General features: G+C 65.7%; 1 protein-coding gene across 1 annotated transcript; it reads right to left on the bottom strand.

Moving 5' to 3' along the window:
- Nucleotides 1-194: 194 nt before the first annotated feature.
- Nucleotides 195-14,582, bottom strand: DGKQ (diacylglycerol kinase theta). The gene is given in 24 exon segments (XM_032135284.2): nt 195-2,010; nt 2,338-2,490; nt 2,574-2,685; nt 2,795-2,941; nt 3,210-3,310; nt 3,681-3,859; nt 4,018-4,166; nt 4,390-4,541; nt 6,333-6,448; nt 6,647-6,682; nt 7,082-7,232; nt 7,621-7,682; nt 7,902-7,956; nt 8,118-8,208; nt 8,283-8,515; nt 8,704-8,804; nt 8,883-8,957; nt 9,035-9,182; nt 9,434-9,559; nt 9,631-9,716; nt 9,968-10,067; nt 12,078-12,157; nt 14,235-14,380; nt 14,382-14,582. Coding segments are annotated over 24 exon segments (2,811 nt in total). The 5' UTR covers nt 14,492-14,582; the 3' UTR covers nt 195-1,908.
- Between the last annotated feature and the right edge of the window lie 25 nt (nt 14,583-14,607).

Below are 14,607 nucleotides of genomic sequence, written 5' to 3'. Positions count from 1 at the left end.
AACTTGAAATGTGCTTTATAGCATTTGCCTATCCATTCTCTCTCACCTGAAGACACGTTGCCAAGCCCACCCACCCGAGGGGCTGCCCACTCCCAGCCTCTCTGAGGCCTATACAGAGCTGGTGGGGGGGGGGTGCCAAGCCAGGCCCTCCCCTCCCCTCGGTTGTTGACACAAAGATGAGGAAGAGATGGTAGGATAGTGACGCCCAGACTGTATTTGTCCTGGATATAAATTACTGTTGCATTCAGGCAGCGATAAATACAGAGGGGCCTGGTGTGCAGGGCACAGACCCCACCTGGGTACAGACTCACATACAGGACAAGCCCCTCACCACAGTTACACACGATTCATACAGACCACAGTCCACACCAGGGCTCGCAAAGCAAAACTAATCGCAAAGGACTAGTCTTGAAGACGACAATGACGTAAACAAGAGTGCACGCTGGAGGCCGCAAGTGGCCTTACAATGCATGTGTCTGTGCAGTTTTGGCAGAAGCAGGGGGTCGGGGGATTAGTGGCACCAAGGGCCCCCCAGGAGGCTGCAGCAGGCTGGGCCAGGCCACACACTCCTGAGGTCAAACCACAGCCACTTCTGAGGTCAAAGCCACGCCCAGGAAAGCTCCGCAGAATCGGAGGCCCAGGTCAGCTATGCCCCACAAGGGATGGGGGAGATCCGCACCGTGGGCCGTTTCTCGTGGGGGGAGTCAGGGCTTCCCACAGAGCTGGCTCCATTTTTGGTCAGACTCCTCCCGGGGCCAGTGCGCCATCTAATCCTTGGGCACATGGAGGCAGCTTTGTCTTTGGCTGGGTGCACCCCAGCCTGGCCCAGATGCAGGACCCTCCACCGAGCTATCTGGGGGCGTGGGAGTGGGGGCGCTGCAGGAGCTGGGTCTCCACACGCTGACGAGGGATAGGACTGAGCAGATGTCGGCTCACACAGGCACTGGGAACTGCACGTCAACGGCGGGCAAGCAGCGTGGAAAGTGCTAGCGTGGGGTCTGGGGCTGAAAGCCTGCTCCTCCTCCACATGCATGGGACTGTTTACACCTCCACAAACTCCTCTGCACAGCCATGCCCTGCTTTTGGTCCCTTCTGGGTGCTAAATGCCCCACCCTGAGGGCCGAGGGGCAGACGCTCGGGCCCGGCCCACACTCTGGTGCTGCCAGGGCAGCACCTGAGACCTCCTAGCCTCCACATGGACAGAGGCTCTCCTCCCCCAACAGAGGCACTAGGAAAGGGCCATCAGGCCCAGCTGGGCACTGCCTGCCCCTGGAGCTGTACCTGGGGTCCAAGCTGCCATCTGTATATCACAAGGCCAGAAAACAAGGGAAGGCATCTTCTCCCTTCCCCAAACACAAGGAAGTCACCAGTCACCACCACCCGGCAGCCTGACACGCTGCCCACCAGGGACTGCCCACACCTGCTGCCCAGGGCGGGGAGGTGAGGCTGGAGGGGCTGGCAGCCTGTTGTCTGCTGGGGCAGGGACACACCAGGGAGCCTGCTGCTCTGAAGGACCGGCCAGGGGGACGGCCTGCGTCCAGCACTGTCCAGCTCAACGGGCTCAGTGGGGAGAGAGATGGAGGGATGGGTGCCCACCCCTGAGGAGAGGACCAGGCCCCCACGGGGCAGAGGGCTCACCATCCAGAGCCCTGCGCCCACCCGGGACACGGGGAAACACCGCCACCCGCACAGCAGTCCCCAGTGGGATGAGGGCTGTGACACCAATGTGTGTCACCAATGGGATGAGGGCTGGTCCAGCTGCATCCCCGGGAAGATGCGGTCAGGGCTGTAGCCAGGTCCAACCACAGGGCCGGCCACTGTGTGGACGTGGAGCTGCCTCCAGACCACCTGAAAACAAGGCTGGCGGGGGCAGAGACGGCTCGAGCCCCTGGGCTGCCCCAGCCACCCCTACCTAGGATCGCCCTCAAGGGCAGGTGCAGCGTCCGCCCGGGCATCCCTGGTGGTCCCGGCCCTCCTCGGCTTCTGCTTGGCCTTCCTCAGCATGTGGACCTGTCCCAGGGCAGGGGGCAGAGGACCAGGGTGACATGGCCGATGAAAGAATGGTACACGGGCAGCCCCCAGTCCTGGGGCCCCGGGCAGCTGATGCCATCTCAGCCCCATTTCACGCAAGGGGAGGGACCCGTCTGGCTGCTCCCTGTGCCACCTTTGGCCCGCCTGACCGCTGGCACAGCCCTCCTGAGGCAGGCACCCTCCCGGAGTCAAGGAAGACCCTGGCCGCAGCCGGCCATGCCAGCACCACCTGGGTACCACCAGCCACTCCCATGGCCGGCCCAGCCCGGCCCACCTCCCCTGACTCTCCAGCTTCACCCCACGTACCTTAGGGCCAGCAGCTGAGATGATCATGTGTCCTGGGGCCTGGACCCAGGGCTCCCCATCCACCTGCACCGGGGTGGGCTTGAGGAGCGTGACTCGGAAGTAGGAACCCTGGGCAATCCGGATTCCGGAGCGCAGCCCACCCTGGACCTGGCCCTGGGGCGGGAGAGGCCAGCTGGGCTCAGTGGGGACCAGGGACGCCACCCTGGACTCGCCCGCCCACCCGGCCGGCGGCTCACCATGTGCACGACGCCCGTCACGCCCACCACCTCCAGCAGCCCGTCGTCCATGCGCGGCTTCTCAAACCTGGTGTCGCTGTCGGAGCCCCACAGGTCGGCCCCCGAGCCCCAGCTGCCACGTAAGAGAGCGGGCACAGAGGTGTAGGTGCAGGCAGGACGAGGGCTGAGCCTGCCCGTGGCCCCGCCGGGCAGAGCCTCTGGGGAGCCCCACCCGCGAGCACCTGGGGATGTTGATGAAGATGAGGCCTTCGATACTGGGCAGCTCCACCTCCTGCCGCTCCACCTGCAGCCGGATCTGCTTGTGCAGGCTCCGAGAGTGACTGATCTTCTGCAGCCCCACCCGTACGTACACACCCTTGTTGTGCAGCCTGCAGGACAGGGCAGGTCGCCCATCACCGGGGAAGCCCTACCCCGCCTTAGGCAGCCTCTGGGTTCCGGCCCCTCTGCCTATCCCTGCTGGGGGACCTGAGGGAGGTATGCTGTCACCAGGTGGCAGCCCCTGCGGCCCTGGTACCTGCTGGGGGACCTGAGGGAGGTATGCCGTCACCAGGTGGCAGCCCCTGCGGCCCCGGTACCTGCTGGGGGACCTGAGGGAGGTATGGCATCACCAGGTGGCAGCCCCTGCGGCCCCGGTACCTGCTTGTGAACTTGCCAGGCTCCTCTTCCCGTGCCTGGTGGAAGTCCAGGCTCAGCTCCGCATCAATGCCAATGCCACAGTAGTTACTCATCTGCACGATCTGGGGACAGGGCGTTCATCTCCCAGGACCCGGCCGCCCTCACCAGGCCCCCTGAGCTCCCCAACGGCAGGTCTAGTTCCTTGCCTCCTGCCAGCGGGCAGAGACAAGAGCAAGGGCCACCCCAGCAACAAGCCCAGCACCCAGGAGAGGGCAGCATGGGCAGGTCCTGGCCAGGCTCTGTCGCCAGCTGGCTCGGCACAATCCCCAGCAGTAGCCACTTTCTGTGCCTCCCTCAACTGCCCGCTTTGCAGAGGGGATGATGCGGGCGCGTACACCCGAGCGTGACTGGGAAGAGGACGCCCATTGTGACGCGTGTGGCAAGGTCATATGCGGGAGCCTGAAGGGCACCCCACGCCGGGCTGCCCTGTACCTTGGGGGGCTCTGCGTCTGCCGTGCCGTTCTCTGCACTGCCAGCCTCGTGGGCATCCAGCAGGATGGTCCAGCGGTCCATGAGCACGGCGTCGGCCTCGTCCACGGACAGCAGGACGGAGAACGGGTCCTCGCCGCTGTAGCCCGCCCCCCAGCGGAGGACTCGACCGAGGTCATTCCCTGGGACACAGGCAGACACGGAGCATCTGTCCACACCCACCTGCCCATCAGCCGGGTGCAGACCCCACCCCGGGGACAGCCAGGCCAGGCCTCAGCGAAAGCTGCGCAGGAAGGGGCAGTCCCTGAGGCCCCCTCCTCGGCTGCATGGCTGACCCCACCTGTGCCCAGGGGCAGGATGGCCACAGAAGGCTCCGGGCAGGCCAGCCGGTACCGTGTCTCCTCCAGGGCGCCGAGCACCCAGCCCACGGTGCCATCGCCACCACACACCAGCACCCGGAAGCAGGGCACCTGGGAGAACAGGTGGAGCCTAGCGGGAGACAGGAAGTGTCCTCCACCAGCTGTGGGCACAGCCCATCCCCCACCCAGGCTGCCTCTTCCTTTTCAAATGCCCGTCCTGGCCACGTGGAGGACTTCGAGGTCCCAGCACGGGATCCCCATGGAGCTCCTGCCGGCCGAGACAGCTGTGGCAGCCTCCTGGGGCCCTTCCCGCCCCTGCTGCTGCCCTGGACCAGGGGTCCCGCTGGACTCACCCAGGAAGAGGACCCCCGTTGGTCAGGTCGAAGACCTGGTGAGGGTTCAGTAGCTTCCGGAAGCTGCAGAGCAGGTCTCGGCCCTTGAGGCCTCCACTCTTGGGGTTCACGAACACGAGGAGGGGACAGCTGTCTGGGGGCAGCTTCGCGTGCTGACAGACAGGGGCCTGGGTTAGGATGGGGACCCAAGGTGGGGTGTCCCCACTGCTGGAGTTGCCAGGCAGTGCCCAGCCCCCAACCCTGAGCCCACCTGGCCTGGACCAGCCCCCTCCCCAGGAAGGCGTGGCCAGCACCCTCACACACGAGGCCTCACACATGAGCTGCGTGGTCACCCCATCTCACTGTCGGCCAGCAGGGCGGCACTGAGGCCAGCTGGCTGGCTGCCTGGAGCTCCCAGCACGAAGGCCTCAGACCTGCCCACTGAGCTGCGTGTGAACAGACCACCCCCGCCTGGGCCATGCAGCCCATGAGTCTAGGCTGGAAATCCACTGGGACTCTGCGTGGCACTCCTTGCCAGGGAGACCAAGGCTTGTCCCCTGGGGGGCCTCTGGTGCACACCTTTGGAGGATGGCGGCTCCCAGGTCCCCACCCACCTACACAGCAGCCGAGAAAAGCTCGTAACTCACAAGGTGGCACGCGGCATCCCTCGGCCACAGGACAGAGCCCATCTCCCCACACAAAACCCCAAGAAACAGTACCCAGGGATCTAGACACAGCGGGCTCAGGGCTGGGGTCCCTACGACAGGAGGCTGGGGACCCTATGACAGGAGGCTGGGGCCCCCACAGCGGGGAAGGCTGGGCAACAGGAGACACACAGGCCGGGTGCAGACACAGGGTGGACAGCGGCACAGGGGCCGGCCGTGGCTGGGGGCAAGGACACACTCGGGGCTTCGTGACCCACTTGGCAGGCAGAGCCGCCTGCGGTCACCACTTACCACTCACCCCAGGGCAGGCAGCTGACGGGAGAGAGAAAGCGCGTGTCGGCCCCACACCTGGCTCCGCCCACACAGTAAGTGGACCTGGGGCAGGGGCTGCATCCTCGGGACAGGGGGGTTGGCCACCCTGTCCTGAGCCGGGCAAGACCAGGTGTAGGAGGCACAGGAGGGAGCCACAGGCATCACCCGTCCCAGCCACAGACAACTCATTCTGCTCGAGTTCTGCTTCGCCTGGACTGGGGTCAGGGTCGAGGGTCAGGGTTCAGAGGCAGAGCAGCCATGGACACCTGGGAGGTCCTCATGGGACCCTTTGGGGGCTGGATGGGCTGAGGACAAGAGGCCACTGTGAAGGCACGGTGTGCAGCGTGGAGTCCCAGGCTCCGGCCCCTCCATGGGCCAGACCCCTCTTTCCCTCGGCCCTGCCCTGTTGCCAGGTGTCCCCTCTTCTGGACACTGTGGGTCTTAAGGGCAGCGTCCAAAGTTTGGGAGCTGCACTGACTGGCCTGGGGAGCTCCAGGCAGAGAGCAGAGGCCCTAAGGCCTCCCGGGCAGGGGGAGTGAGGCTGAGGCTGTACCGGGAGGGCCATGCCTAGGATGCTGACAGCTGGTCACAAACACGCTCTGGCCCTTGGCGAGGCAGCCGCAGCGGGACCCGGCACATCCAGGAGCTGCGTCCTGTGGGCCTCCCTACTGGGTGGAGGCCTCAGGTGCAGCGTGGAAGCTGGGCCTGGCCCCACGGTGCCCCACGGAGCTGGTATCACCCACTGGGCAGCCTCGGATGAGCGCTGACCCTCTGACCTCAGGCCCCTTGCTGTAAAACGGGCAACAGAGTCCTTCCTGCTATTGTGAGGCACAAACAAGGTGGCACCTACGAGCCCCCATTGAATTCGACGAAGTGATGCCAGATGAAAACAGCGAGTCTGGCTGTGGGGCCTGTGCACCTGCAGACCCAGACCTCCCCTGGCCACCCCCTGGGGTGTGTGAAGAGCCGGCTCGACCCCGCACTCACCAGCAGGTCGGGGAGCACCAGGGCAGTGAGCAGCCGGCCCTGCACAGTCATGTCCTTCAGCAGCACGTACAGCCGCTCGGCCTCCGCGAAGCAGGCGACGTCCAGCACTACCGCGCCTGTGGCAGGGGCCCGGGACTCAGGGGGAGCCTGTCCCATGGCCCCCACGGTGTCAGGGCAGGAACCAAACCAGGACATTTCCCCAGCCCAGGGCTGCCCAAGGGAAAGGTCAGGTGCTACGTGAGGGCCAGGCTGGCCCACTTCACCCCAGGAACACCCCTGGGCCTCATGTGACCATGTCCCTCAGGGCGGCTCACCTTGGGAGTAGACGTGACTCACGGACACCACGGTGGCTGCAAAGGCAGGCTGTGGTCAGGGCGGTGGGAGGTGAAGGACACACAGCACTGGGGCCAGGGACAGCCCCTCCGCCTGTTCAGGGGTGACATCTCACCCCAAAGGCAGCCTCCCCAGGAAGTACCCCTGCCCCACTCCAGGAGCAGGACTCCCAGCTCCCTGGAGGTACAAGGCCCCCCAGAGGGAGCGGGAGAGGCAGAGGCTGAGCACCACAGGGAAGGGCCACAGAGGACGGGAGGCTCCAGAGCCTCTTGGAGGAAGAGACGTGGGTTGGACCCGGAGCTCAGGCCTTGGTGGCTCAAGGAGAGGCAGCAGCTGGCCTCAGCACTGCAGCCCCACTGCCTGCCGCTCGACCCTGCCCCCAGCCAGCAGCCCACGGCCAGCCACGGTGGTCACACCTTCGGTAGCCACGGCCTCATGCAGCAGGCTGCTGTACTCCTCGGGGGACAGGCTGGGAGGCAGGCCGCCAACAAACAGGGAGACGTGCGGGGCTACATCCCTGCTCTCCGCCACGTAGAACCGCGTCTGGCTCACCTGCCGCACGGACATCTGCAGGGAGACGGGCGGGGACGCTGGGCCGGGGAGAACGGCACCACCGCACCAGGCCCTCTGCCTCCTCACCCGCAAAACAGCAAGACAGGGCGTCAGGAACACTCCCAGGAATTAAGTCAACATGAAAATGAGGAAAAGGGCCACAGAGGCTTCCTTGCTGTGGACAACCCCTGTCCATTCCCCTCGAGGATCTCGGGGAGTTCTGCAGCTCAAGGTCTCCCTGCAGGGACCAAGTAGCTTATGACAGAGGGCACTGCCCTGTCAGCCACGACAGCCGCTGCCTAGCCAAGGAGAACTTGGCGTCTGGGGCACACCCACCCCGTGGGGCAGAGGCTGGGGCTGAGGGCTGCTGGTTCCCTGGGGGCCGGCGTCCACACCCACTGACCTGCCGGATGTCCTGTAGCCGGTCCAGCAGGGGCTGTTCATCCATCAGCACTGTCCGCTGGACTGCAGAGGTGAGGGCACAGGCCGTCAGCACCAGGCTCCTTGCCCACCTTGGAAGCAGCTGCCCTGAGCCCCCAGGGCCCGTGGGGATGCAGGTGGAGCTGGTCAGGAGGGCAGAGCCCGGCCTTGATGTCCGGCACCACCCTGCAGGAGAGCCTGGGCAGCAGGTACAAACTCAAAAGGTGCAGGGACCGCCATGCCCAGCGTGGGCCATCTACTCACCGTGCCTGCAGCCCATCGCCACCTCCACCAGCTGGAAGCTCTCAGGACCCTCGGCCTGTTGGGGTAGAGCTTGGCATCGGGTCTGGGCAGGCCCCCACCACCTCAGGACACCCACGGGGACAGCCACGCCTGGGCTAGGATGGTGGCCTGGCCTCCTGGGGACAGTGACCCCCCATCAAGTCTGGCCAGGATAGGGAGCAGGCGCAGGGTACACACCTGGCGGCCAAGCAGCGGCAGGACCTCCAGCACCACAGAGCGGGCCGTGCTCTTCGGGGTCACTCGCACGGACACGTAGGCCATGCCCACCCTGTGGGGACGCAGCCTGAGCTGGAGCTCCCCCCACCCCGCCCAGCAGACCCTGAGCCTCGGGCCCAGTCTCACTTGAGCCAGCCGGGGTAGATCTTCAGGACCTCCTGGGCCCGCGGCACAGCCCGGATGACCCAGGCCTCTGGCGTGGCTTCGCCGGACCCGGGGCTTCTGCCCTCCTCCGAGATCACAGCACTCCCGGCCTTGCCCCCAGCCCAGGTGCCACAGGCCTGAGAGGAAGGGGGCAGCCGGCACAGCTCCAGGTGGCCAGGGTCCTCGGGGATGTGGTGGGCCCGCAGTGCGGCCTCCTGCAGGGCGCCAGGTTAGGGGGGCCAAGTTGCGAGGGGTCAGGCGGGGTTCAGTGGGGGGCGGGTCGTGGAGGGGAAGCCAGGTGGGTGAGAGGCGCCAGGTTGCGGGAACCAGGTCAGGGGCGCCAGATGCGGGGACACGCGGTGGGGGGTGGGGGCTCAGACACCTCCCCCAGCCTCCCCCTTACCAGCACCTCCTCGGGACCGGCCAGGCGGGACACAGTGATTAGGCGGAACTGGCTTCTCCTCACCGCGTCGTCGCCATCAAAGATCTTCAGCGTTTGCTTCCCTGGGTCGGGGAAGCTCCGTGAGTCCCGGGCACCCGGGGGACCTCAGGGGAGTTGGGGAGAATGAGGCGGGCACTTACCGGACTCCGCAGTTGCCTGTGTCTCTCTGCCTGGACCCACCGCAGCGCTCCCGTCGGCGCCGTCGCCACCCTCGCCTGCGGGTCGGGCACACGGACCCCTCACTCAGTGCGCAGCCCCCAGCCCAGGGCGCCCCGGCCGGCCCGCACCTCACCCGGCTCCGCGGCCTCCACGATGCGGAAGCTCTGCGTCTTGCTGAAGCCATCGGGCAGAAGGCGCACGCACGCGGGGGGCAGGACCAGGGAGCGCAGACGCCCGAAGCCACACTCGGGAGCCAGAGCCGCCGAGCAGACGGAGTGCGCCTGGGGGGGACAAGGGCCTGAGCTCGGGGGTCGGAGCCAGGGTGCGGGGGCACCAGGTGCGCCAGGTCCAGAGAAAGACCCCACACGCCGCAGACCCAGCCCGGACCGCAGGTCTTTCCTGCCGCCCGCCCCCAAGCACCCACCTGGAACCCGCGCCTCTCCCGCCCCGCCCCCTCTACCTTCCAGCGCCCACCTGGACCCCGTGCTTCTCCTGCCCCGCCCCTCCAACTCCTCCACCTCCCAGCGCACACCTGGACCCCGCACCACTCGCAGCGCACGCCGGCCAGCACGTCAGAGGAGCCGCACGTCTTCCTGCAGACCTCGCAGCGGGCTCCCGAGGGCAGGTTCCCCTCCCGCCAGTGGTGGTGATGGGTGTCCTGCGGAGCGGGGGCAGTCAGCAGCTGGGCCCGCCCCACCCCCCAGGGCTCCCTGGGGCCGGTGCACTCACGTGGTCCTGGTGCCCATCCTGGTGGCACTGGCGGCAGTCACTGCAGGCGAAGGGCACACAGTCTGGGTGGAGGTGCAGCTCACACACTGGTGGGCAGGCAGGGTTAGAGGTGTCTGCCGCGCCCCGGAGGACCCCTGCCTCTGCTGGCGCTTGGGTCTGGCCCCATCCCCACCACCTAGCACCACCCCGCATCCTTTAACTGTTCTGTGGCCTGCCAGGCGGACAGCCCTCGGCCTCCCCCATCACCCCTGACAAGCTGCACAACAGGGGTGGGCTGGGCCACCCTGGGCAGCAGAGACCAGGACACTGGGTAGGGAGCCAGGCAGGCTCCAGGTACCTTCGCAGTGGAGCGCGGGCGCCTCCAGGACCTTGCGGCAGACAGCACAGAACTTGCGCTTGTGGAGTCCCGGGGGGCCGAAGCAGTGGGCCACAGGAACCTGGCGGGGCAGACGCAGCCTCACCCCAGCGCTCTTGGTAAGGGCCACAGGCTGCCGGCCACCCCTCCTCCCTCTTCACCTGCGCAACTCTGCAGCTCACGCTCCTGCTGGGAACTGCCCGGCCCAAGCCGGCTGTGCTACCTGGAGGCCCCAGGAACAACCACACCCCGGGTCCTGGGGACAGCCTGGCTGGTCAAAAGCAGGGAGCAGGCTGTGGCCTCCCCCAGCAGCCCTGCCTAGCGCAGGGGAGTGAGGCCCGCCTGCCACCCCTTCCCTCCTTGGGGCAGGCGAGGCTCTGTCTCCTCGGAGCCAGGAAGATCCCAGCACACAGGGACTGCCCTCTGGGAGACAATCGTGGGTGTCCCCGTGGGTGTCCTGAGGTGGTGGGGGCCTGCCCAGACCCGATGCCAATGTGGACCAACGTTTCTGTGCTGGAGAGGGCTGGGCTGCTGCATTTCCACGAGAAGGGAAGGAGAAAGACCAACTCTTCACTCCCGACTCTTGCCCTTATCCCCAAACTTAAACTACACCCAATAAAAGTGTACACAGAAAGACCGTGTTCCAGAATAGCAGCTGTGAGCATGCCAGGATGGTGGGTGACTTTTATTTTGTTAAACATATCTTTTTTTTTTTTTTTTTTTTTTTTTTGAGAAGGAGTCTTGCTCTGTCCCCCAGGCTGGAGTGCAGTGGCGCAATCTCAGCTCACTGCAAGCTCCGCCTCCAGGGTTCACGCCATTCTCCTGCCTCAGCCTCCTAAGTAGCTGGGACTACAGGCGCCCGCCACCACACCCGGCTAATTTTTATATTTTGTTTAGTAGAGAAGGGGTTTCACCGTGTTAGCCAGGATGGTCTCCATCTTGTGACCTCGTGATCCACCTGCCTTGGCCTCCCAAAGTGCTGGGATTACAGGCATGAGCCACCGGGCCCAGCCGTTAAATACATCTTCTAAATTTCCTATCATGCATATAGTTGAAATACATACTTATATTTTCCCAATTTAGCAAAGTATAAAAGACATTAAAATCAATTTTAAAAAGCTGCAGCCTCGGGCCGTCCACATGAGGAGGGGCCGCCCAAGCCAGTGTGGAGTCACCAGGGTGCCGGCCACCACCAGGGCCACCGTCCTCAGGCCTCCTGCTCATACCCGGGGAACTGCATCATTAGGAACAGGGCGTCAGACATTAGAGGGGACGGCGCAGCCGGATGCCCACCAGTGGCAGGTGCACCTGCTGGCCTGGCTTCCCATCCTGCTGCACACCCGGGCCTGCCTCGTGGCCTGCGCCCCACCTGCAGTCTGAGAGCATCAGGGAATGCGGACTTGGGGTGCCTCAGTCTGAAGACGGCGAGGCTGACAGCTGAGGGAGGAATAAGCCTGGCCCTTCCTACATGTCCCTGCTGTCACCACTGTCACCAGAGAAGGGAAGTCCCCTGTGCCCTGCAGTGACCTGGGCCAGTCACCTCCCTGCCCCACCCAGAGCCCTTAGAGGGAGGCTGGTGGCCAAGACATCCTCAGGCACCCAGGCTTCCTGCCTTTGCTTTTTATTCAAGCTTCCTTGAGATGCTTGTGGGTTCACACAGCTGTGAGGAAATTGGACAGACCCCCTGAAGCCTCTGTCAGCTCCCCTAAGTGTCTGATCTTACAAACTAAGGTCACGCCAGATGCCGAAATCTCCATTCCCCCAGGAGCCCTCACGCTGCATGTCACAGCCACGCCCACTTCTCCTCCTGGAAACCTCTCTACATCTGTGCTCCCTTTAGTTTCATCATTTTGAGCATGTCCTGTGGACAGGATCTTGCTATTTGCGACCTTGGAGACTGGCTTTTCTCATCATCATTCCCTGCAGATCCATGCAGGGTGCTGAGCCTTTTAATCTTGAGCAGTATCTGACCTTTGCCTTTCAACTGCGGGTATCACTAACGTCTCACATGAAGGTTCTCAGTGCCTCGACCCCACGAGAGCTGACACATCCCCCAGCCTCTTGCAGGTGCAACACCCAGCCCCACACTCACCCGGACCAGGCTGGGCGCCATACTCGTGCACGGGATCCTCACGTGCTTCAGGCACTTCTCATGAGACATGAAATTGCAGACTGTGGGCATAAGCGCTGCGTGAGTTGGCCCCTGTCCTACCCAATGGCTGTCCTACCCAGGAAGTTAGAGGCCCCAGGGCAACGACTGCCATACCCACCATGCTGTACCAGGGGCCCTGTGGTCCTCCGAGTTCCCCCACCACCCCACCCCACTCCCTGGAGACAGCCTGCAGCCCAGGAGCAAGAACCTGGGTGGTCCTGACCATCCTGGAGGACAATGAGTGTCAATGAGTGTGTCTTCTCATCCAGAGAGTAGCCCCTCCCCTTCACATGGGGGCCCAGCTCTCCTCCTGCCTCTGCAGTTGGGCCTCTCAAGGCGCCGCCCTGGGCTCACCAGGCTCGTCAGGAGGCAGGGGCTTCTCGGCCTTCGGCAGATTGGCTTTACCAAGGACACCTGTGTCTCACTCCCCCGAAACTACGCATACCCCTAATTGTCCCTGGTACATGCTGTGCACCGTGCCTGAGACCTAGAGCCACCCAAGGCAGGTGAGGGCTCTGGCAGGCAGGAGCCGCCAGGGAGTGGAGAGCCCTAAGCCGCCCAAGGAGCTCTGGCCGTGTGCACAGGACCCAGGGAGCACCTCAGCCGGCGGGGTGCTCAGGAGGGCATAAGAGGAGCAAGCACCACACGCCAGCAGTGAAAGACACGAGGGTGGGGCTGGGGCAGAAGGGAGGGCAGGAGCCCTGGGCTGGGGCAAAGGCTGCCAGGGCTGGGAGCGGGTAGGGCACCCAGTGACACACCTGCCAAGACAGCCCCGGGTGAAGGTTGTGCCATGGAGCCCCAGGCAGCCCAGCTGGGACAGGGAGCTCTTCCAGAAGGCCCCGCTGGTGCTGCCCTTTACCTGCTGCAGCCCCAGCCACCCCAGTCTCCAGATGGGACCAAGAGAAGCTCCTCCTGGCAGCTTAAGAGAAAAGCTCTGGAAGCAGGCCAGGGTCCACCGAGAGAAGGGGGGACGGGCAGCGCCCAGGTCCCTCCTCTGCCATGGAGACAGGGCCTGCTCACCCCACGCCCCACGCTTGGGTCTCCTGGCGGGGAGGGCGCCCTCCTTCCCATACCGCTGCTGGCCCCTCTTCCACGGGTGCTGCCCAGGAGGGCCCTTGTGCCCCCTCCGAACAGGGAGGGGACCCGGAGTCTGGCCTCAAGCTGGGAGCTGCCTCAGCCACACATGCACACTCCCCACCTCTGGGGAAGCCCCTGGCATCCCCAGGCAGCAGGCATGGCTGTGCCATGCTCTGATGTGACGAAGAAGCTGGCGGGCCAGGCCACCTTGTGCAGCCCTGGGGGTCGGAACAACCATGCCGTTTCCACCACAGACGACATCCCCGTGTGAGGGGACAGTCTCCTCTGCGGACCCTGGCCCGAGTGGACCCCTATCCCCAGAGCAAAGGCCTGAATCCCTGAGCAGAGCAGACGCTCCTTAGCCCCTCCCACCTCGGCGTCCCTGGCCAGGACACAGTAAGTGTCAAACGTCCAGGACTCCGGTCCTGTCCCTCGCTCCCTCCAGAGGCTGGGCTGTGGTCCCCAGGGCCCGCCTGCTTGCCGCGGGGGAAGATGAGAGCCAGCCCTGGGAGCACCCGGGCCCAGAGCAGGGAAGGGCTGTCCTCACCCCAGCAAGGGCGGGGCAGCTGGGTGGAGCAGGGCTGGGGCACGCGCACGGGGACGGCAGGGCCCGGCCTGGCTCTCCAGGAGGCTGGGACTCTGGGCCACAGCATGAAAACGGCTAGGGCCAGGGGCCCAGGCCAGCTCTACTTGGCCACACCTGCTGCCCCAGCCACTGGCAGAGGAAGCCGGCCATGGGGACCCCAGCGGAGGTCCGCTTCGCATCAGGCACAGCCCCTGGGTCGCAGCCATCGCACGGCACTATGGAGACGCTGCCCGCACCTCCCAGGTGAGGAAGCCCGCAGCCTGGAGCGGCCCCACGGCGCACAGGCCCCGGCAGCCCCACGGAGGCAGGTCCCGCGAGCAGGGCTGGGACCCCGCCCCCCACCGCGAAAGCGCCGGTGCCACCTCCGCTCAGGCTCCCGCCCACGGGGCAGAGGCAGGGCTGCAGCCGGGTGGGCATCGGGCCCGGGTGCTCACCGTCGCACAGGAAGCCGGCCAGCCCCCAGATGAAGTCGGAGCAGAGGTGGCAGAAGGTGGGCTTGGTGAGCGTCACCTTCCGGAAGCTGTGTCCCGGCGCGGCGGCGGGGCCCGGGGCTCTGGCGCCCGCCCGCTCCGGCCCCGGTCGGGCGCGCGCGGCCTCCTGCGCCCAGCACGGGGCTGCAGGCCGGGCTGCCAGGGCGCGAGGAGCCGCCGCCCAGCCAGGCGCGGGCCCCGGGCTCGGCCGCCGCCGCCATTCCCGGCCCGAGCGGCCCGAGCCCCTTTGGGTCCGCGCTGGGGGTACAGGAGCCGCCGCTCCACTGCCCGCGCCGCACAGCCCGGCTTCCGACTGCGCCCGCCCCACTGCGCAGGC

The sequence above is a fragment of the Hylobates moloch genome, unplaced genomic scaffold (genome assembly GCF_009828535.3).
Source record: "Hylobates moloch isolate HMO894 unplaced genomic scaffold, HMol_V3 SCAFFOLD_17, whole genome shotgun sequence".
NCBI classification, from domain to species: domain Eukaryota; kingdom Metazoa; phylum Chordata; class Mammalia; order Primates; family Hylobatidae; genus Hylobates; species Hylobates moloch.
Note: the sequence above shows the minus strand (reverse complement) of the source record. Positions and strands in the feature narration are given on the sequence as shown.